This window comes from Phyllobates terribilis, unplaced genomic scaffold (genome assembly GCF_046119375.1).
Source record: "Phyllobates terribilis strain yellow unplaced genomic scaffold, ASM4611937v1 Scaffold_7__3_contigs__length_470593459, whole genome shotgun sequence".
Classification (NCBI taxonomy): Eukaryota; Metazoa; Chordata; class Amphibia; order Anura; family Dendrobatidae; genus Phyllobates; species Phyllobates terribilis.
Genome location: NW_027362767.1, coordinates 56699849 through 56722814, shown reverse-complemented (window position 1 = coordinate 56722814; position 22966 = coordinate 56699849). Strand labels below are relative to the sequence as shown.

Below are 22966 nucleotides of genomic sequence, written 5' to 3'. Positions count from 1 at the left end.
TAGACAATCCAAGAATAAACCGCTACATTTTTTTTTTTTTTTTTGTCTTTTATAAGATTATCGTGATTTGTTCTTTGAAGAATCGCATCTGGTAACAAGTCCTGTATAAATAAATATACGAAAATAAGTATATTTAACACCTTTCAAGAGCCATAACATTTGCATTCTTCCATCCATATGATACGTTTTTTTTGCAGGGCGAGTTGTACTTTTGGATAACGATATTAATTTTACCATGTAATATGCTGGAAGAGCGGGCAATGACAGTGATGTATACATGTGCATGGAGCGAGGTCGTCCCCAGTAGACTGCTTCTGCCCAGGGGTATGTATATCGCAAACATCACCGCCGTTACCGGCTCAGAAACCGGCAAATCCTTGCAGTGCACAGTGACTGCAGACTTTTCCTTTCAGACCAGACAACCCCTTTAAGACTTCCTGGTCTCTGTTTACACCACTATTAGTTGTTTTTTTTTTTACTTTGACATAAAAATGCATCACATTTTTGGTGAATTTTGCCCTATTATTATGTAACGCCCCCTTTAAGACAAGCCAAATCTGCATGTCAGAGTCTAAAACACAACGTCAATACAACGGAAGTCATGCAAGCGTTTTTTTGTTTTCTGACGATTTGGCAGGTTTTGTGCATAATCAAGCAAAAAGCAAGTACTTACGGTCGCCTTCCCTCTACACATATTCCACTGGTCTCCACGGCTTTCACGGACCACTCTGACAGCGAAATCTTCTTCTAGGATCAAACATAAATAGGCGATAAGCTGATGTCACCTTTGTACAGTAGAATTGGTTGGTTTGGAGCTAGTTACCAAAAAGATGTGGTTCTGTGCACAGTCTCCTTTTTGTTTTTGGACTTTTTTTTGAAGGGTTTCTGAGATTTTCAGAAGAATTGAGAGTTTACCCTCAGTTTCTGGGCCTAGATCCAAAACTCACTTTCACATTCCTTGCTTATTCAATGCAGGTCAGACACTGTTCCAGTAGTCTACGGCTAAAAAGGTCCACTTGCAATTCTCTTACTCTTTATATGAGGTACTGTTAAAGATAAAAGGTGAGACTTCGCCATCTGAACTGATTAGACATAAGTGTCATTAAGGATCTTGGCTGAGTTCCTCCATAATGGTTTACGTAAGCTAAAGTGAATTGGACCCTGATTGTATACCTCCTTAAACTCCTATACTACTATATAGCAATCTGGAACTGCAGATTTACTAGCAGGTCTTCTAGAGTCCATTTCCAATGATCTAACTCTCAGGAATCTGAGGAATCGGGTTGTAGCAAACCCAGGTAGGCCTGGGTTAAGTAATAGCTTTACAGGTCTTGATTAGGGCACCTGGAGAGCTAAGCACCAGAGCAGGCTAGGCATTCACCTTAGTCAGACTGCTGGAAAGCAGAGCAGATGGTATGTGTCTTGGAGCTAATCAGAGACACAGGCCAGACTCCATAAGTATCAGTGGTTGCCCTGGATAAATATTGTTTTGTTTTATCAAGCTGGGTTAGCTGAGCTGTATATGAGGTAGCCTGGGTCTGTCCTATTTAGTCAGCGCTTGGAGAAGACCAGAAATATTAATGTTTATGACTCCTGTGCAACCTGTAAAAAGCAATAAAACTGCGCTTGATTGGACCAAACCCACAACGGCTGTATGAGCAATACTTGATGCCTCCTACCTTTAAGAGTGAAACCCTACAAGGTTTATTAACCTGCAAAACTAAGGAAGCGCTCTTATTGTCACCTGCCTTTCCCAAGACATCATCCAACCAGCATTCCCCCGTGCCATCTGAGCACCAGCCAGGAATACTGCCACCTTCTGTCTCAAAATAGAGGCTAGGATATTTTTACCCCTGAATTCAGTAAGTTTGCCATGCACAGTTTACAGTCACTGAACTTGGTTTTGTCAGACAAACTTAGTTGTGCAACCGGTACCTTTACAAAAAGGGACTATGAGGCATAGGGGCATCCTGAGGCACCAAGAGACACTAAGGCATTATGGGGTACTAACAGGCGCTATACAGCACCACAAATGCACCATGATATGCTATACAGCGCCACGACGTGCCGTGAGGCGCTATACAGCGCCACGACGTGCCGTGAGGCGCTATGACGTGCCATGAGGCTCTGTGAGGCACTATGATGTGCTCTTTGTGAAGCGGAATGAGGCTTTATGAGGCACTGCGCTAAGATTTTCATTTAAAAGAGTAATCCATCTGGATGAAGGATAAACCTTTCCTTTGGGTGGTAAATCTCAATTGTCAGACTAGCCCCACCCGAAGGAGCCAACTGATGAGACGCAGCTGACCTTCACAGAGACCATGTGCTGTATTAACACCATGTGCCATCCTATGGATGGAGTACACAGACTGGAGGACAACAGTAAAATCCTCTGAGTGTTACTTTAACATTTACAGAGCAGATTGAGGCTCATTTTTGTGGTACATTCTGAAGCCCAATCAAGAGGCTCTGTGCGGCCCAGACAAGTGGCTAACTTTAGCCTAGAGGTCTAAGGTCTAGATTCCGTCCTGAAGCCAAATTTAAGCACGAGGCCATTGGCCTAGATGGGGTCTTACAGAGCGCGCACACACACCCATTTTTGAGTTTTGCGCTAACTTACTTCAGCCTTTCCTAGTAACCATAATAAGGAAAGCGCCCCATAAACCATGTGAACATTCAAGAAGATCACTCACTACCAGCTGTATGGATTCGGAGGCTGGACCAAGTCACAGGCCTGTTCCCCTCCATCCAGCCATTCCTGAGCAATACTGGGGTGGCCAACCCCAGCCAGGGGCGCCGCTCAAAGCTGGAGCTCCAAGGGCACAGATCCACATGTGCCCCCATTGATGTGCAGAGCTGGAGCTGCTGACCCCAGGCAGGGGCGCCGCTCCACAGCTGCTCTCTCACCGACATGCAGAGCTGGAGCTGCCGACCCCAGGCAGGGGCGCAGCTCAGTCGTACCTGGATCTTCAATAGGTAAGCCTGTCTAAGGTTCCCCCATCAAGGGCCCTCCGGTACGCTCGTCATCAGGGCCGCAGCCTGGTACAAAAAACGGTAGCCAGAAACATGTTAGAAGACATGGGTCTCCGCTACTTCTTTTTTCACCGGAGTGCATCTTGGGGTGCGATTTCCTACATAGGCAGTAATTGTGGACTACATTGTGACGGCAGACAGGTGAGGAATATGGTTTATTTTACCTTTATTTTTTTTTTTTTTTTAAACAGAAGATCAGGGATTTGGGGACTGAGCGTACAATAATTTTTTTTAAGACTGTTTTTAATTTCATTAACCACTTCGCACCAGAGCCTGTTTTTGCCTTCGTGACCGGGCCAAGTTTTTCAATTCTGACCACTGTCATTTTATGAGGTAATAACTCTGGAACGCTTCAACAGATCCCGCTGATTCTGAGAATGTTTTTTCGTGACATATTGTACTTCACGATAGTGGTAAAATTTCTTTGACATCACTTGCGTTTATTTGTGAAAAAATCGGAAATTTGGCGAAAATTTTGAAAATTTTGCAATTTTCAAATTTTGAATTTTCATGCCCTTAAATCAGAGAGATATGTCACACAAAATAGTTAATAAATAACATTTCCCACATGTCTACTTTACATCAGCACAATTTTGGAACCAAAATTTTATTTTGTTAGGAAGCTATAAGGGTTAAAAGTTGAACAGCGATTTCTCATTTTTACAACAAAATATACAAAAACATTTTTTTAGGGACCACATCACATTTGAAGTGACTTTGAGGGGCCTTTATGACAGAAAATACCCAAAAGTGACACCATTCTAAAAACTGCACCCCTCAAGGTGCTCAAAACCACATTCAAGAAGTTTATTAACCCTTCAGGTGCTTCATGGGAATTTTTGGAATGTGGAAGAAAACAATGAACATTTAACTTTTTTTCACAAATCTGCTACTTTAGCCTCAAATTTTTAATTTTCAAAAGGGCAGCCAGAAAAAAATGGACCCCAAAATGTGTTGTGCAATATTTTCTGAGCACGCTGATACCCCATATGTGGTGCAAAACCACTGTTTGGGCACACGGCATGGCTTGGAAGGTAAGGAGCGCCATTTGACTTTTGGAATGGAAATTTGGCTGGAATCGATAGCGGACGCCTTGCTGCATTTGGAGAGCCCCTGAGGTGCCTAAACAGAGGAAACCCCCAACAAGTGACCCCATTTTGGAAACTAGACCCCTCAAGGAGCTTATCTAGATGTGTGGTGAGCACCTTGAACCCCCAGGGGCTTCACAGAATTTTATAATGTTGAAGTGTGAAAATAAAAAAACCCATTTTTAAACACAAAACTGCTACTTTAGCCTCAAATTTTTAATTTTCACAAGGGCAGCCAGAAAAAATGGACCCCAAAATGTGTTGTGCAATTTCTCCTGAGCACGCTGATACCCCATATGTGGTGCAAAGACACTGTTTGGGTGCACGGCATGGCTTGGAAGGTAAGGAGCGCCATTTGACTTTTGGAATGGAAATTTGGCTGGAATCTATAGCGGATGCCTTGTTTCATTTGGAGAGCCCCTGAGGTGCCTAAACAGAGGAAACTCCCAACAAGTGACCGAATTTTACAATCTACTCCTCTGTATAAATTAATCTAGTGGTGGGAAAATAAGTAGATAGGTAAATGGTCACTAAACCCATAGATGAATTCCCAGAGAGGTGTCATTTCCAAAATGGGGTCACTTCAGGGGGGATTCTGCTGTTCTGACACTTTTCAGAGGCGCCAAGTACCAGAACTAAAGAATCCCCCCTGAAGTGACCCCATTTTGGAAATGACACCCCTCTGGGAATTCATCTATGGGTTTAGTGACCATTTTAACTCAATGGATGATTTCCAGAAACAAGCACGCAATGGAAGGTTTAGATTCTGGAGAACCCCCCCACCCCTGGAAATTAAGTGAGCTCTACTCGAATGTGTCATTCACTAAATGAACCAAATGTTTGAATGACATAATGAGATACATTTTTACAGTTTAAAAACGTGGTTCTGTGTGGAAGATTTTAAAGCAGTGAGTGATGGGCATTGTGGGCAATAGTAGCGGGTATCACGCCTCATTCCTCTCTTAGTACATACACGACATCTTTTCTGGGGGTTCCTTCTTGTTTCCGTTGCTGGAATAAGTGCAATAAAATGTCGCTCAGTGAGTCTTTTCACATCCTCCAGATTCTAATGGATGAGCGGGGCTAACACTTTGAAAAACAAGATTTTCAATTACCTTTTCTTGATAATCAAGAAAAGGATCTGAATTTCCTGCTTTTTTGTACAACACAAAAGAATTGTATGTGGCCACCTGAAACAAATAAATAACCAACTTTTTATACCAGGTATAGGACTTTCTTGATACCTGGTATGGCTGTAGAACCTGGTCTGCAAGGTCCACACCCCCCATGTGTTTGTTGTAGTCAATGACTGACACAGGTTTTTGCTTCGGAGTGGTGGGTCCTAGTTCTACAGTGGCCCTTGTGGCATCTGTGTGGATCGAGCTGAGGACAAAAATATCCCTCTTATCCCTATATTTCAGGGCAAGCAGCTCTCCGTTGCGCACAGCCCCTGACTGCCCCTTTTGAAACTTTTGGTTGACCAATGGTTGTGGAAACCCCTGATGGTTTTTACGGATGGTCCCACAAGCCCCGATGTTGTGTTCAACCAGACTTTTAAATAGGGGTATGCTGGTGTAATAATTGTCCACATATAGATTGTAGCCTTTTTGAAAAAATGGACTTATCAGCTCCCAAACAATTTTTCCAGATGTCCCCAGATGAGTAGGGCATCCTGGTGGGTTTAGTTGGCTATCTTTCCCCTCATATATGCGAAAAGCGGATGTGTATCCGGTTGAACTTTCGCACATTTTATAGAGCTTTATTACAAACCTTGCCCTCTTAGATGGGATAAATTGCTTGAGGTGCAGTCTTCCTTTGAATTTTACAAGGGACTCATCTATAGAAATATTTTGTGTTGGGGTGTAGAGCCTTAAGAATTTTTCTGACAAATTTTCAATGATATGTCTAATTTTATATAACCTGTCATGTTCTGGGGAATTTCTGGGCAGGCATTGACTATTGTCGTTAAAATGCCAAAACCGTATGAGCATTTCATAACGGGTCCTAGTAAGAACGACTGAAAACATAGGGGTGGCTTGAACAGGGTGGTTGGACCAGTAGGATCGAATGCTCGGTTTTTTAACAAGCCCCATGGCAAATGTAAGTCCTAAATTTTTTTTTATTTCCGGGACATTAGTTGGTGTCCATAAATTTGCCCTAGCATAGTAACATCGGGGATTCTGGCTTATGAATTGGGATGCGTATAAATTTGTTTGCACGACAATATGCTCTAGCAAGCTGTCTGTAAAAAACAAATTAAAAAGATGAATTGGTCCAAAATCTTCCACCTCCACATTTATACCAGGAATGGCGTTGAAATCAGGGCTGAATGGAGCAGCCGAATCCGAAGCCTCCCATCTGGGAAATGCTAGATCATGTGGCAAAGCCCCTTGTACACTGGCGTGCGCCAATTCACTAGTAGCAGGGACAGCGCTTGTACTGGGCAGTGTTCCCTGATTTGGAGATGTTTCTCCAGTAGCGCTATTTGCCCCTATTGTTGTACTGGTCCTTGGGCTTGAGGATGGACCAGAATCACTGCTCATTTCTGAACTCTCAGTGTCGCCGCTACTAAAGCCCTCAAAATCCACATCTCCATCTGAGATTGCACTGTCATCAGTGTCAGAACATAGCAGGGCATACACCTCCTCTGCGGTATAAGTCTGAAGGGCCATTTTATTTGTTTTTATATTTTTTGACTGGACCGACTGACCCTAACCTAACTCTTACTTACTTTCTTTTTTACTTTCACAGTGGCAAGGCTGACAGCTCTTGTCACAGTGTTTCTCCTCTGCTCTCTCACTGAGATCGGAGGAGAAACAGTGTATTTATCATCAGGCAGTTCGCCCAGGAAAGTTTGTTGCTAAAACAAACTTCCCTAGTGATCTCTCTGATTGGCTGGTGTGACGCTGACATCATCGAGACCTGAGCCAATCAGGTCTCGATGATGTCAGAGGTCACAGCACCGGGATCCCCTCGCTGCTAAGGTATGTGGGGGTCCCGATCACCGACCACCGGCTGTCACTATCTTTTAAATGCCGCGATCGCTATGGATCGCGGCATCTAGAAGATTGGATCAGGTCCCCATGATGTTAACCTGTTCCTATCAGGTCCCCATGATGCCACATGTCAGAGCTATCGCTCTGCACCGGAACTGCAGCGCTTGCAGGACCCTGGGGGTCCTGAGCGCTGCGGGAACACCCACCTTTTTTAAACGTCGGCGCTGCACAGAGCCCAGGCAGCGCCGACGTTTATGTACAGTCGGCGGTCTGGAACAAGTTAAAATACTTTATTCTGGCCATGTATTTATTGAAAAAACGGCGACCACTTTACTACGCGGTTAGTAATGGGGATGTCTTATAGACGCCCTCCATTACTAACCTGGGCTTCACGTCAGCCGCCAATACACGACGTGAACCCTATCCCCATTACCCCACCGCTACAGGGCAGTGGGAAGAACGGAGGCCAAGCGCCAGATTTTGCGCATCTTATGGATGCGCCATTTCTGGGACTTCTGACGGATATTATTAGCCGTGGAGGGGGCTCGTATTCATGGCCCCTTCCCTGGCTATTAATATTAGCCCGCAGCTGTCTGTTTAACCTTTTCTGGTTAGATTTTATAGGGGGACCCTACGTCAATTTTTTTTCTGGGATCCCATGTAATCTAGCCAGTAAAGGCAAAACAAACCACTGTGAGCTGATATTAATAGCCAGGGAACATTGTTGGCTACTGGCCCCTCCCCCGGCTACTAATAAAAGCCCCTAGCAGTCTGCTTTCTCTCTGCTGGTTATAAAAATGACGTGGGAGCCCACGCCTTTTATTTATTTTTTTTATGGCTGTGCGCCCATGATTTGGACGTAGCAGCGCTTTGGACGCATATTTTTGCTGCGTCCAAAAAGTTGCATTCTATTGAACACAGGTAAAACCACATGTGTTCACTGAACCATGTGGATTTATCGCATTCAATACTTTCTCGTGGTCAAATTTCTGTTGCGGAGACTAGCGACTCGGCAAGAGAATTTGACATGCTGCGGTCCTGAAAGAGGCGACCCATGTCAGTGTCCACGGGTGATTCGCAGCCTCTGATGCACGCATAGTGGACATGGGATTTCTAGAAATCCCATCCACTATGCTGTAACATCTGGACGCTGCGGGTTTGACGCTGTATAAACACGCAGAGTCAAACCTGCAGCGGCTCCTGATCATGGCCACGTACCCAAACTCACCCACAGCATGTCATTTTCTGTAGTGGACACCAGTCTGCCCTGCAGATTTTTACAGATTGAAGTGTCATTACATGTGGTGGATTCACATGTACCGACAACAAAAGTGCCGAATTAGAACACAGCAAAAGTGTGAGCTGTTAACAGCCAGGGAACATGTTTGCCTAATAGCACCTTCCTAGGCTAAAAATAGCAGACCACAGATGCCCCAGAAATTACATGAATGGGAATGCTAATGAAGATTGGGTGAATGGGATTAGCTGACACCTAGCGCTTTAGTTTGGTGATGACGTGTCAATCAGACCCTTTCATCAGCAAACCTAATTAAAATAAAGTAAAGTGTTAAATAAACATAGGCACACAGAGTAAAACACTTTATCTGAAATACAACAGACACATTATTTAATCATTTAAATTAACCAATATACTCACCCCAGTCCGGACGGTAATCCAAGGGTTAACGCAATGTCCCACCAAAATAACTTTATTTAGCTCCAAAAAGCATTAGCAGACGCATAACAAAAGGCATAAAAAAGTGTTTTTCCTGCCAAGGAGATGCAAAAACGCTGCAGAAATTTCTGCTTCAAATCCTGAACCTGCGCACATAGCCTAACTCTCCCCTGGCCGTTCCAGCATCACATCTCAGCTGCGACAGGGATATGACTACATCATGTGGCTGCTGCACAGCAAATCAATCAGCGATCTGGCTGACTTAGAAGGTAGCTTCTCCTAGTGATCGGCTGCAGCGGTCACATGCTGTAGTCATGACGTCACAGTGATCACAAGAAAGAAGTGGGGGCAGTACTAGAGCGGCAAGGAGCTACGAAAAGGCCACAGCTTTTTTTCCCCCCGTCTACACAGCTGTATGAGGCTTTTTTTTTGTGGCATGATTTGTAGTTTTGAATAGCACCAATCATTTTACTGAAAAATAAAAAAAATCCAAAATCGGGCAAAATTTTCCCACAAAAAAACATTACAATTCTACCATTGTGTTCTGTTTTTATTTTGCTCATTGTGCGATACAGAATGACCCGGGAAAATGATTTTCCAGGCAAGTCCGAAGATTGTGATATCCAATGTGATTATTATTATTATTTTTATTATTATTTTACAGGTAGAAAAACAATTATGAAATCCATAGAAAAAAAAAAATTGTCACCAGTTTCAGGTCTGGGGAACGGGCGGGCCAGTCCATAGCTTCAACGCCTTCATCTTGCAGGAACTGCTGACATACTCCAGCCATATGAGGTCTGGCATTGTCCTGCATTAGGAGGGACCCAGGGCCAACCGCACCAGCATATGGTCTCACAAGGGGTCTGAGGATCTCATCTCGGTACCCAATGGCAGTCAGGCTACCTCTGGCGAGCACATGGAGGGCTGTGCGGCCCTCCAAAGAAATGCCACCCCCCACCATTACTGACCCACTGCCAAACCGGTCATGCTGAAGGATGTTGCAGGCAGCAGATCGCTCCCCACGGCGTCTCCAGACTCTGTCACGTCTGTCACATGTGCTCCGTGTGAACCTGCGTTCATCTGAAGAGCACAGGGCGCCAGTGGCGACTTTGCCAATCCTGGTGTTCTGTGGCAAATGCCAAGCATCCTGCAAGGTGTTGGGCTGTGAGCACAACCCCAATCTGTGGACGTAGGGCCCTCATACCACCCTCATGGAGTCGGTTTCCATCCGTTTGTGCAGACACATGCACATTTGTGGCCTGCTGGAGGTCATTTTGCAGGGCTCTGGCAGTGCTCCTCTTGTTCCTCCTTGCACAAAGACGGAGGTAGCTGTCCTGCTGCTGGGTTGTTGCCCTCCTATGGCCCCCTCCACGTCTCCTGGTGTACTGGCCTGTCTCCTGGTAGCGCCTCCAGCGTCTGGACATTACGCTGACAAACACAGCAAACCTTCTTGCCACAGCTCGCATTGATGTGCCATCCTGGATGAGCTGCACTACCCGAGCAACTTATGTGGGTTGTAGAGTCCGTCTCATGCCATCACGAGTGTGAAAGCACAACCAACATTCAAAAGTGACCAAAACATCAGCCAGAAAGCATTGGTACTGAGATGTGGTCTGTGGTCCCCACCTGCTTAACCACTCCTTTTATTGAGGGTGTCTTGATAATTGCCAATAATTTCCATCTATTGTCTATTCCATTTGCACAACAGCATGTGAAATTGATTGTCAATCAGTGTTGCTTCCTAAGTGGACAGTTTGATTTCACAGAAGTTTGATTTACTTGAAGTTATATTCTGTTGCTTAAGTGTTCCCTTTATTTTTTTTGAGCAGTGTATTATGCGAGGGACGGTATGCATTCTCCAGGATGCGTATAGAGAATTATTGAACCTGCTGGAGTGTATAGCAATCACAGACAGCTGTGGTTGCAGTGCAAAATAAAAGTTTGGACTTGGTCAAGCTATTTGACCAAGTCAGGTTTAAGAAAACCCGGCATGGGCTTTTATTTTTGGAGTGATTTACAGGATGGCAGTGGGGTGGATCACTCCCTTCAGCCCGGGTCTTACGAGTGGCTCATGGCCACGGTTTTCCATTTAATCCTATAGCAAAGGTTTCAGTGTGTCAGTGTTTTGTTTGCAAGCTGCAGAGCAGCAGGGTCTGTGCACGGCAAGCCTGTGTAAAGGCATAACACAGGCCTGTGAAGAGAACGTAACCGGCGCACATCAGAGCAAAACGGCGCCCACGGCAACCAGTGTATACAGATTGTTTGGATCACCCGGCTGCGATTTGGAGGAAGTCATTTGCATTTAAAATTGTGAGTTTTTCACAAATAAGAGACATTTACTTTGAACTTTCCTTGGGTCACTGCCTCATTACCGCACAGTGTAAACACCACCGCACTGCTGGCGCCATTCCAGCGGTGTCCTCACTCGTGGTCCTGGAGTTCTGGAATGACACACGGTGCCTGGCGCCCAATCAGCGCTGGCGTCACTTTCCACGCCTTCATACGTTTTGAACATGAATAGGACGTCCGGGCTGCAGCAGATCTCTGACTTCCTCTTCATGTTTAATCTCTACGAAGGCGGGGACAGTGACGCCACATATCACAACAACCGCACGGGAGACCCGGGAACGCGAGTGCTGACACGGCTGGAACGGCACAGGAGGGGAATAAAGGTTTTTTTTTTATATTAAGGATATAAATCTCTAATGGAGGGGGGTAATGCAAGGCCCAGTAAGGGGTTACTGGTGATCAGTACATACTCAGCGAGATATGCTCCTCATGGTGTCCATGGAGTAAGAGCCAGCACATGTATCTTGGGATTTTAAATCCCCCAGACAAGAGGAAGTGTCCAATTTAAGATGAGAGGAAATGATGTCAGTCTATTGTATTATTCCCCACCCACGGGCTAAGGTTCAATCCCCCCCATCACTGACTGAGGGCTATAATGTACTTTTGTAAACTCAGCTGATAGGAATTGGACATCTAGTAAAACCAGTTTTTCCATTCTATCCTATTTACACTACCTTTACAAAACTATTGTCCATCTGCCTTTGATATGCCCAGTCTGAGCATTCCCTGTGTTCAGAACAAATTCTTCCCCTTCCAGCAAAGCAGAGACATATCAGGGACTGGAGGGGAGATGTGTTTCACTGAGGCTATTCGCTTCAGTGAGTTGAAGCCTAGAAGTTGGCTCCAGCACGCGGTCTAGGTGTTAATTGGCCATTTTTTAATGGGCTAAGATTTTATGTGAACAATTGTAGAGCACGTGGGAGGCTGTTCACCATATCTCCACCCCAGGGTGTGGCCTGGGGTATAAGTAGCCAGCCTTTTCAATCATTCAATGTTCAGTAGGGCTGGAGAGAGGAACTCCAGAGCTATGTGTCCTGACAAGCAAAAGTTGAACCGTTTATTTGCTAAACTGAGCGGATGGATCCCCGCTGCCACAAGGACTGTGCTTTGTGCTACCACTTTGCTTTGTTTTCCTGTTTTTGCCCAAAGGGCAGTGTTTATTTTTACTCCACAATGGTTTATGCTGACTGTATAATAAACCTGAGAAGAATTTAAAGAGACAGTGTTCCCGTGTCTACCTCCATGTGCTGTCGAGTGAGCCAGTCTACCACAGGTGGTGATAGAAGTGCGGGCAATTTCCCTAGGGAGCACGTGTGATGACCTGCATGTCTTGGGTGAAGTCGGCAGTGAGCCAGGAAGCAAAGTCAGACAGCATGGAGGACTTGATTAAGCACCTGGTGAAAGCTCAACAGCAGCAACAGCTGGCCCAACAGCATCAACAGCTGGCCCATCAGGAGACAAGTAAGCTGCTGAAGCAACAGATCCAACAACAGCAAGACCCAGTACCGAGAACAGCAGCAGCAACAAGACCAGTACAGACAGCAGCTGCAGCATATGGAGTTGCACACAGGCAGTTCGTGGGAGGCCGACGGCCCCTATCCCAAGTCCAGGTGATGACTCGTATGTCAGGAAAGAAGCAAGATGAGCCATGCAAAAGATGACCCCAGGGGATGATGTGGAGGCATTTTTGACTTTGAACGAGTAGAGCGAGAGTGGGTAGAGGTGTTGGCCCCCCTATCTAACTGGTGAGCCCCAAAAGGCTTATGACCTGGCATTACCAGATGAATAGGAGTATACCAAATTAAAAACTGAAATTTTGGCACTCGCTGGAGTGACTGTTGGTTAGAGCCTAAAGAGTTCACCACTGGGCATATTGTGGTGACAAGCCCCCTCATTCCCGGATGTTCAACAAACTGCATCTGGCACAAAAGTGGTTGCAGCCGGAGTCCTCCACTCAAGCCCAGATGGTCGAGCGAGCTGTTATAGACAGATTTATCCGTTCCCTTCCAAGGCTGGTGCAGAACTGGGTTGCCCAGGGGGACCCCTTAAATGCAGACGACCTAGTTGGCCTAGTAGAAAGGTACCAGGTGGTAGAGAGGTCCCTAAGGAAGCTGGGCGTTGTTGCATCCCCGTACTGGGGTACCCAGAAGGAGCTTGAATCCCAAAGGTGGGATAGTAGAGCCACAACTGGAGGGGGAGTTTGAGGTCCCAAGGGGTCGCTAAGGGGTTGCCAAAAGCCGCTGGTAAAGACTTGACCGGTTGGAAATGTCACGGTCTTGGACACATAGCCGCACGTTGTCCCGTGTCCTCTCAACAGATGGACTGCAGCATGGGGAGGCGCTGTTCTATTATGCCTATCCAGCCTGCAGTGTGGACTCTCAGCACGGTGAGGGGGTCGCAGGAATGTCCCATAACAATAAATAGGATACTGGTGACCGGACTCTTGGACTAGGGGAGTTTGGTGACTAATAAGAGTCACATTTCCCCACCAGCTGATCCCTGGGAAAAACGTGGGTGTTCGATGTATTCTCGGGGCCCAAGGACTACCTTGTTGCTAGACTGACTGTAAAAACTAACTACGGTGCTGAGTCCCATGAAGTTGGAGATTCAGACATGCTGCTACACCCAGTGATAATAGGGTGGAACTTTAGTTTGTTCTGGGAATTATGGCAGAAGGGTGCCAAGAAACGCAGACAGGAGTCGGGTCAACCATGATTAATCCCCATCGAAGTCAGAGGTGGATGGGCTCTCAGTGTCCTTGCTGGTGACGAGAATGACACGGTGACCGATCGGGCAGAGATTCCTAAACTGGGGTTTTGAGGGGAATTTTGGGACTGCTCAAAAGCAGGATCTTACTTTAAAGGGGGCATTTGACCAGGTGCCCCATAAATGGGGTCGCTTAAGAGCTGGGAGCCAACACCAGGTTTCCACATTTTGCTTTAAATAGGGAGCTGCCATATCAGGTCACTAAACTAAGAGAAGTAGTGAAAGAGCAGTTGTTGGTGCCGGGTCCCTATAGGCGTAGGGTATTAGATTTGGCCCATTCTCATGTCTTGGGTAGGCATCTGGGAGTAGAGAAAACCCAAGAGCGGGTCCTGCAGAGGTTCTACTGGCTTTGATGTCACCGAGACATTGTTAATTTCTGCCGATCCTGCCCTATCAGCTAATTGTTCCAGTATCCCACTTCCGCAGTCCCCTAGTGCCGTTACCCATTATAGAGGTCCCATACGAATGGATTCATAGAATCATAGAATGGTAGAATTGGAAGGGACCTCCTGGGTCATCTGGTCCAACCCCTTGTTCAAAGAAGGATTCACTAAAGCATCTCAGACAGATGTCTGTCCAGCCTCTGTTTGAAGACGTCCATTGGAAGGGAACTCACCACCTCTCATGTCAGCCTGTTCCACTCATTGATCACCCTGTCAAAAAGTTTTTTCTAAGATCTAATCTGTCTCCTCCCATTCAGTTTCATCCCATTGCTTCTAGTCTTTCCTTGTGCAAATGAGAATAAAGATGATCCTTCTACAATGTGACAGCCCTTGACATATTTGTAGACAGCTATTAAGTCTCCTCTCAGTCTTTTTTGCAAGCTAAACATTCCCAAATCCTGTAACCGTTCCTCATAGGACATGGTTTGCAGATCGGTCACCATTCTGGTCGCTCTTCTCTGAACTTGCTCCAGTTTGTCAATGTCTTTTTTAAAATGTGGTACCCAAAACTGGACACAGTATTCCAGATGAGGTCTGACCAAAGAGCAGTAAAGTGCGATAATGACTTCCCATGATCTAGACTGTATGCTTCTGTTAATACATCCCAGAATTGTATTTGCCTTTTTTGCTGCTGCATCACACTGTTGGCTCATGTTCAGTCTATGATCTATTAGTATACCTAAGCCTTTTTCACATGTAGTGTTGCTTAGCTCTATTACTCCCATTCTGTACATGCTCTTAATTTTTATTGCCCAGATGTAGTACTTTGCATTTTTCTCTGTTAAAAACCATTCTGTTGGTTACAGCCGACTGCTCCAGTTTATTTAGGTCTTTTTGAATCCTCTCTCTCTTCTCTAGTATTAGCTATCCCTCCTAGCTTTGTGTCATCAGAAAATTTAATCAGTTTACCCTCAATTCCTTCATCTAAATCATTGATAAAGATGTTGAACAATACAGGTCCCAGGACAGAGCCCTGTGGTACCCCACTTGAGACATTCATCCAACTAGATATGAAGCCATTTACGACCACTAAGCCAGTTATGAATCCACCTAACAGTTGCCTTGTCCATTCCATACTTGGTAATTTTTTCAATAAGGATGGTGTGAAATACTTTGTCAAATGCTTTGCTGAAGTCAAGATATACTATATCTACAGCATTTCCCTGATCCACCCAGTCAGTGATTCTGTCATAGAAGGAAATTAAGTTAGTCTGACGTGACTAGTTAGTTACAAACCCATGCTGACTCTGGTTAATCACTTCATTCTTATCCAGGTACTTACATACATGTTTAATAATTTGTTCAAAGATCTTTCCTGGTATAGAAGTCAGACTCACCGGCCTATAGTTCCCTAGGTCCACCTTTTTCCCCCTTTTTGAAGATAGGAACATCATTTGCTCTTCTCCAGTCTTCTGGGACTTCTCCTGTTCTCCAAGAATTTTCAAAGATTATGGAGAGTGGTTCTAAAATTTCTTCTACGATCTCCTTCAGTACTCTGGGGTGTAATTCATCTGGACCTGGAGACTTGAACTAATTTATGTTAGCTAAATATTCCCTCACAATCTTTCTTTTTTAAGGATAACCTGGATTCTCCTATTCCTTTAATAGGACATTGAAGATCAGTTGATGTTACATTTTCTTTCTGAGAGAAAACTGATGCAAAATAGGAATTAAAAAGTTCGGCCTTCTCAACATCGTTTCTTACAATTTCACCATTTTCATCCTGTAAAAATCCTATAGCATCTTTGACTTTTCTTTTACTTTTGACATACCCCCAAAATCTTTTTTTATTGCTTTTGACATCTCTTGTAAGCCTTAATTCATTGTCAGCTTTAGCTAACCTGACACGTGCCCTGCAGGTTCTGCAGACTGCATTATAATCTTCTTTAGATATGCCTCCCTCTTTCCATTTGATATACATTTTCTTTCTTTTTAGCATGTGTTTAAGTTCTGTGTTCATCCATCCTGGTTTCCTTAAATGCTTCCCATTCTTCCTACTATTTGGGATTGTTAACGATTGTGCTTTGAGAATCTCATTTTTAAAAATTTCCCATCCTTCCTGGACATTTTTGTGCTTAAGGACATCCAGCCATTGGATCCCTCCTATTCGCTTTTTGAGTCGCTTAAAATCCGCCTTTCTGAAATCTAACCTTGAAGTTTGAGTCTTCACATGTCTTCCTCCTCTAGTTGTCCAAAATTCTATAATAGCATGATCGCTACCTCCTAGGATCGCAGCCACTTTTACCTCCTCAACCATTTCCTCCCTGTTTATAAGGATTAGATACAAAATAGCAGATCCCCTTGTTTTCTTCCCTGCTTTTTGGAAGATAAAGTTGTCAGCAAGAGGATAAGAATTTGCTTGACCTGTTAGCTTTACTTGAGAGATATTCCCAACAAATGTCTGGATAGTTGAAATCTCCCATGACCACTACGTCATATTTTTTTTAAGAACTTGGTCATTTGAAACAAAGAGTTCATCCATATCTTCAGTTTGCCCAGGTGGCCTGTAGTAAATGCCTACAATGGTGTCCTTTCCGTTGTTCTCTCCTTGTATTCTTACCCAAACAGTTTCCACAGAACTCCCTGTCTCTGAAGCTTGAATCTCTGTGCAGATATACGCTTTTGCGACATCTCCTCCTCATTTATCAAGTCTGTTTCTTGCAAATAAGTTGTATTGCCATGGACCTTGTCGGACCCCTGGTTAAGTCCGCCAGGGGGCACCAGTACATTCTAGTGGTGATTGACTACGCAACATGGCACCCGGAGGCGGTGCCCCTGAGAAACTCCTCTGCCAGGAGTATAGCCAGAGAGCTAGTGCATATTTTCTCCTGGACAAGCCTACCAAAGGAGATCCTGACAGATCAAGGAACTCCTTTCATGCCCAAACTGATCAGCAAGTTCTGTAAAGCTCTCCAAATTACACAACTCAGGTCGTCCGTGTACCATCCGCACACAGACAGCCTGGTGCAGCGGTTCAACAAGACCCTAAAATCCATGCTGAAGGTGGTCGTGGAGAATGATGGCCGAGACTGGGATTGCCTACTCCTCTACCTGCTATTCTCGATTAGGGAAGTTCCCAAGGCTTCTACGGAATTCTCCCCCCTTCGAGTTGCTTTACGGACGGCACCCTCGGGGGACTACTGGACATTGCGAAAGAGACCTGGGAAGCCGAGGTAACACCCCACCAGAGCAACATCGAGCATGTGGCCCAGATGCAAGAGAGCCTCCTTCAAGCCCAAGAGGCCCAGGTCAGGGTCTACAATCGGTCAGCAAGACTGAGGCAGTTTAGCCTTGGAGACTTTGTGTTGTTTTTATCCCCACGGTGGAGAGCAAGTTCCTGGCCAAGTGGCAAGGGCCATATGAGGTGGTCGAAAAGTTGAGCGATGTCAACTACAAGATCCACCAGTCAGGGAGAAGAAAACAATACCAGATACACATCAACCTGCTTAAACAGTGGAGAGACAGGGAATCTGTGGAAGCTACTGATCTGGAGGCCAATTCTCAAGCCAGGATCGAGGATGTCACAGTGGTCAAGACACTTACCAACCCAGAAGCAACAGTGCAGAGAACTGCTTCAGCGGAAACTGTTTGTTTTCAGAGTTGCCAGGATGTACGCAGGTTGTGGAGCATGAAATCCTGACGGACCCGCATGTATGGGTGAACCTCAATCCATATCGGATTCCTGAAGCATGCCGCGATGTCATCTCAGATGAGGTGAGGAGAATGTTGAGCCTGGGCATCATTGAGGAATCAAAAGAGTGGCTGATCCAGCCCCATTGTCCTAATGCCCAAGGCTGATGGAGAGTGGTGCTTTTGCAATGATTACAGGAAGCTAAATGAGGTTTCTAAGTTCGACACGTATCTGATGCCCAGCGTGGATGAACTCATTGAGAGGCTAGGTCCAGCCAGATACATCACCACCCTGGACCAAACAAAAGAGTACAGGCAAATTCTATCTCCAAGTGCCAAGGAGAAGATGGCCTTTTCTACACCTGACAGGTGCTTTCAATACACCAAGATGCCGCTGAATCTGCAGGGAGCCCCAGCTACCTTCCAGAGGGCCATGGACCGGATCCTAGTCTCACAAAAAGTACGCCGCAGCTTATCTGGATCACATTGTGATCTTCAGTCTGGATTAGGGAAGTCATCTGCAGAAGGTCAAAGCGGTACTGGTTGCGCTGCGTAAGGCAGGGTTTACTATAAACCCAAAGAAGTGCGCCATAGGAAAAGAGGCGGCAAAATACTTGGGCTACATTGTCGGAAGAGGCGAAATAAAGCCACAAGTAAAAAAGATGGAGGCAATCCAAAATTGGCCGCAACCGGTCTCGAAGAAACAGATTCAGGCATTTCTAGGAATAGTGAGATACTATCAGCAATTTATCCCCAATTTCGCCATGATAGCCGCACCGCTAACAGACCTTCTTAAAGGCACAAAGATGTTGATGGGCAAATGGTCTTCTGAAGCAGAAATGGCGTTCCAAGAGTTAGAGCTCGCCTTGTGTAAGCAGCTGGTCTTGGACCCACCGGACAAGGAGCTCGTAGTCCAGACAGACGCCTCAGAGGTCGGGTTAGGAGCAGTGTTGTGCTAAGACGTAAATGGGGAGGGACATCCCATCCTGTACTTGAGCAGAAGGCCACGGCCCCACTATCAGTATTCAGTCAGTATTTTTTCCTCAGGAATAGGAGACAAAACCAGGAGTGGGTGATAAATGCAGAATTGGTGACTTGTTTCTATTATACCTTTTCTCTGATTGTTCCTCATCTGGTTTTGGCCCACACTCCTGAGAAAAAATATTGACCGAATACTGATAGTGGGGCAATGGCAGAAAACTGAGAAAAAACTACGCCATCGTAAAAATAAAAAAAAATAAAAAAAAAAAAGTGCTTGGCCATGAAGTGGGTAACTGACACCCTGAGGTACTACCTATTAGGCCGAAAGTTCATGCTACAGTCAGATTATGCGCCCCCTGAGATGGATGAGGGAAAGAAAGGGGAAGAATGCCCGGGCGACTAGGTGGTTTATAGACCTCCTGGACTTTTGTTATGTGAACAGGCCCGGGAAGCTACACAGTAATGCAGATGCCCTGTCTTGGCTTCCCTGTTTGACTGAAGGTGCCAAAATCCCTAGGGGGGGGGGGATATGTGTCAAAGTCATTGGGAAAGTACTGGAGGGGAGATATGTTTCACTGAGGCTATTAGCTTCAGTGAGTTGAAACCTAGAAGTTTGCTCCAGCACACTGTGTCTAGAAGTGAAATCGGCCATTTTTAATGGGCTAGGATTTTCTGTGAACAGTTATAGAGCAGGTGGGAGGCTGTTCACCATATCTCCACCCCAGGGTGTGGCCTGAGCTATAAATAGCCAGCCTTTTGAATCAGAGTTCAGTAGGGGTGGAGAGAGGAACTCCAGAGCTGTGTGTCCTGGCAAGGAAAAGCTGAATAGTTTGCTAAACTCAGAGCGGGCGGATCCCCGCTACCACAAGGACTGTGCTTTGTGCTACCACTTTGCCTTGTTTTCCTGTTTTTGCACAAAGGGCCGTGTTTATTTTTACTTGACCACGGTTTATGCTGCCTGTATAATAAACCTGGTAAGAATTTAAAAAGACAGTGTTCCCGTGTCCACTTCCGTGTGCTGTCGAGTCAGCCGGTCTACCACTATACATATACATTGCTCAAAAAAATAAAGGGAACACTCATAACACATCCTAGATCTGAATGAATGAAATATTCTCATTAAATACTTTGTTCTGTACAAAGTTGAATGTGCTGACAACAAAATCACACAAAAATCATCAATGGAAATCACATTTATTAACCAATGGAGGCCTGGATCTGGAGTCACCCCCAAAATTAAAGTGGAAAAACACACTACAGGCTGATCCAACTTTGATGTAATGTCCTTAAACAAGTCGAAATGAGACTCAGTATTGTGTATGGCCTCCATGTGCCTGTATGACTTCCCTACAATGCCTGGGCATGCTCCTGATGAGGGTGCGGATGGTCTCCTGTGGGATCTCCTCCCAGACCAGGACTAAAGCATCCGCCAACTCCTGGACAGTCTGTGATGCAACGTGACGTTGGTGGATGGAGAGAGACATGATGTCCCAGATGTGCTCAATCGGATTCAGGTCTGGGGAACGGGCGGGCCAGTCCATAGCTTCAATGCCTTCACCTTGCAGGAACTGCTGACACACTCCAGCCACATGAGGTGTGGCATTGTCCTGCATTAGGAGGAACCCAGGGCCAACCGCACCAGCATATGGTCTCACAAGGGGTCTGAGGATCTCATCTCAGTACCTAATGGCAGTCAGGCTACCTCTAGCGAGCACATGGAGGGCTGTGCGGCCCTCCAAAGAAATGCCACCCCACACCATTACTGACTCACGGCCAAACCGGTCATGCTGAAGGATGTTGCAGGCAGCAGATCGCTCTCCAGGGCATCTCCAGACTCTGTCACATGTGTTCAGTGTGAACCTGCTTTCATCTGTGAAGAGCACAGGGCGCCAGTGGCAACTTTGCCAATCCTGGTGTTCTGTGGCAAATGCCAAGCGTCCTGCACGGTGTTGGGCTGTGAGCACAACCCCCATCTGTGGACGTCGGGCCCTCATACCACCCTCATGGAGTCTGTTTCTAGCACCTCCAGCCTCTGGACACTACACTGACAGACACAGCAAACCTTCTTGCCACAGCTCGCATTGATGTGCCTTACTGGATGAGCTGCACTAAATGAGCAACATCTGTGGAATGTAGAGTCCATCTCATGCTACCACGAGTGTGAAAGCACAACCAACATTCAAAAGTGACCAAAACATCAGCCAGAAAGCATTGGTACAGAAATATGGTCTGTGGTCCCCACCTGCAGAACCACTCTTTTATTGAGGGTGTCTTGATAATTGCCAATAATTTCCATCTATTGTCTATTCCATTTGCTCACCAGCATTTGAAATTGATTGTCAATCAGTGTTGCTTGCTAAGTGGACAGTTTGATTTCACAGAAGTTTGATTTACTTGGAGTTATATTCTGTTGTTTAAGTGTTCCCTTTATTCTTTTGAGCAGTGTATATTCATGTGCGGGGATTAAATATATAGATACGTATATCTACAGTACAGACCAAAAGTTTGGACACACCTTCTCATTTAAAGATTTTTCTGTATTTTCATGACTTTGAAAATTGTACATTCACACTGAAGGCTTCAAAACTATGAATTAACACATGTGGAATTATATACTGAACAAAAAAGTGTGAAACAAATGAAAATATGTCTTATATTCTAGGTTCTTCAAAGTAGCCACCTTTTGCTTTGATGACTGCTTTGCACACTCTTGGCATTCTCTTGATGAGCTTCAAGAGGTAGTCACCGGAAATGGTTTTCACTTCACAGGTGTGCCCTGTCAGGTTTAATAAGTGGGATTTCTTGCCTTATAAATGGGGTTGGGACCATCAGTTGTGTTGTACAGAAGTCTGGTGGATACACAGCTGATAGTCCTACTGAATAGACTGTTAGAATTTGTATTATGGCAAGAAAAAAGCAGCTAAGTAAAGAAAAACGAGTGGCCATCATTACTTTAAGAAATGAAGGTCAGTCAGTCCGAAAAATTGGGAAAACTTTGAAAGTGTCCCCAAGTGCAATTGCAAAAACCATCAAGTGCTACAAAGAAACTGCCTCACATGAGGACCGCCCCAGGAAAGGAAGACCAAGAGTCACCTCTGCTTCTGAGGATAAGTTTATCCGAGTCACCAGCCTCAGAAATCGCAGGTTAACAGCAGCTCAGATTAGAGACCAGGTCAATGCCACACAGAGTTCTAGCAGCAGACACCTCTCTACAACAACTGTTAAGAGGAGACTTTGTGCAGCAGGCCTTCATGGTAAAATAGCTGCTAGGAAACCACTGCTAAGGACAGGCAACAAGCAGAAGAGACTAGTTTGAGCTAAAGAACACAAGGAATGGACATTAGACCAGTGGAAATCTGCGCTTTGGTCTGATGCGTCCAAATTTGAGATCTTTGGTTCCAACCACCGTGTCTTTGTGCAACGCAGAAAAGGTGAACGGATGGGCTCTACATGCCTGGTTCCCACCGTGAAGCATGGAGGAGGAGGTGTGATGGTGTGGGGGTGCTTTGCTGGTGACACTGTTGGGGATTTATTCAAAATTGAAGGCATACTGAACCAACATGGCTAATACAACATCTTTCAGCGGCATGCTATTCCATCCGGTTTGCGTTTAGTTGGACCATCATTTATTTTCCAACAGGACAATGACCCCAAACACACCTCCAGGCTGTGTAAGGGCTATTTGCCCAAGAACGAGAGTGATGGGGGGCTACGCCAGATGACCTGGCCTCCACAGTCACCAGACCTGAACCCAATCGAGATGGTTTGGGGTGAGCTGGACCGCAGAGTGAAGGCAAAAGGGCCAACAAGTGCTAAGCATCTCTGGGAACTCCTTCAAGATTGTTGGAAGACCATTTCCGGTGACTACCTCTTGAAGCTCATCAAGAGAATGCCAAGAGTGTGCAAAGCAGTCATCAAAGCAAAAGGTGGCTACTTTGAAGAACCTAGAATATAAGACATATTTTCAGTTGTTTCACACTTTTTTGTTAAGTATATAATTCC

The 22966-nt window shown here is 45.4% G+C and overlaps 1 protein-coding gene across 1 annotated transcript in view; it reads right to left on the bottom strand.

Moving 5' to 3' along the window:
* The window catches only part of LOC141155352 (uncharacterized), a 38231-nt gene that overhangs the window by 1431 nt on the left and 13834 nt on the right, over nt 1–22966 (bottom strand). Inside the window, exon 6 of the mRNA XM_073642231.1 lies at nt 674–747. Within this exon, the coding sequence (XP_073498332.1) occupies nt 674–747 (74 nt within the window). The remainder of the gene's footprint in view (nt 1–673; nt 748–22966) is intronic.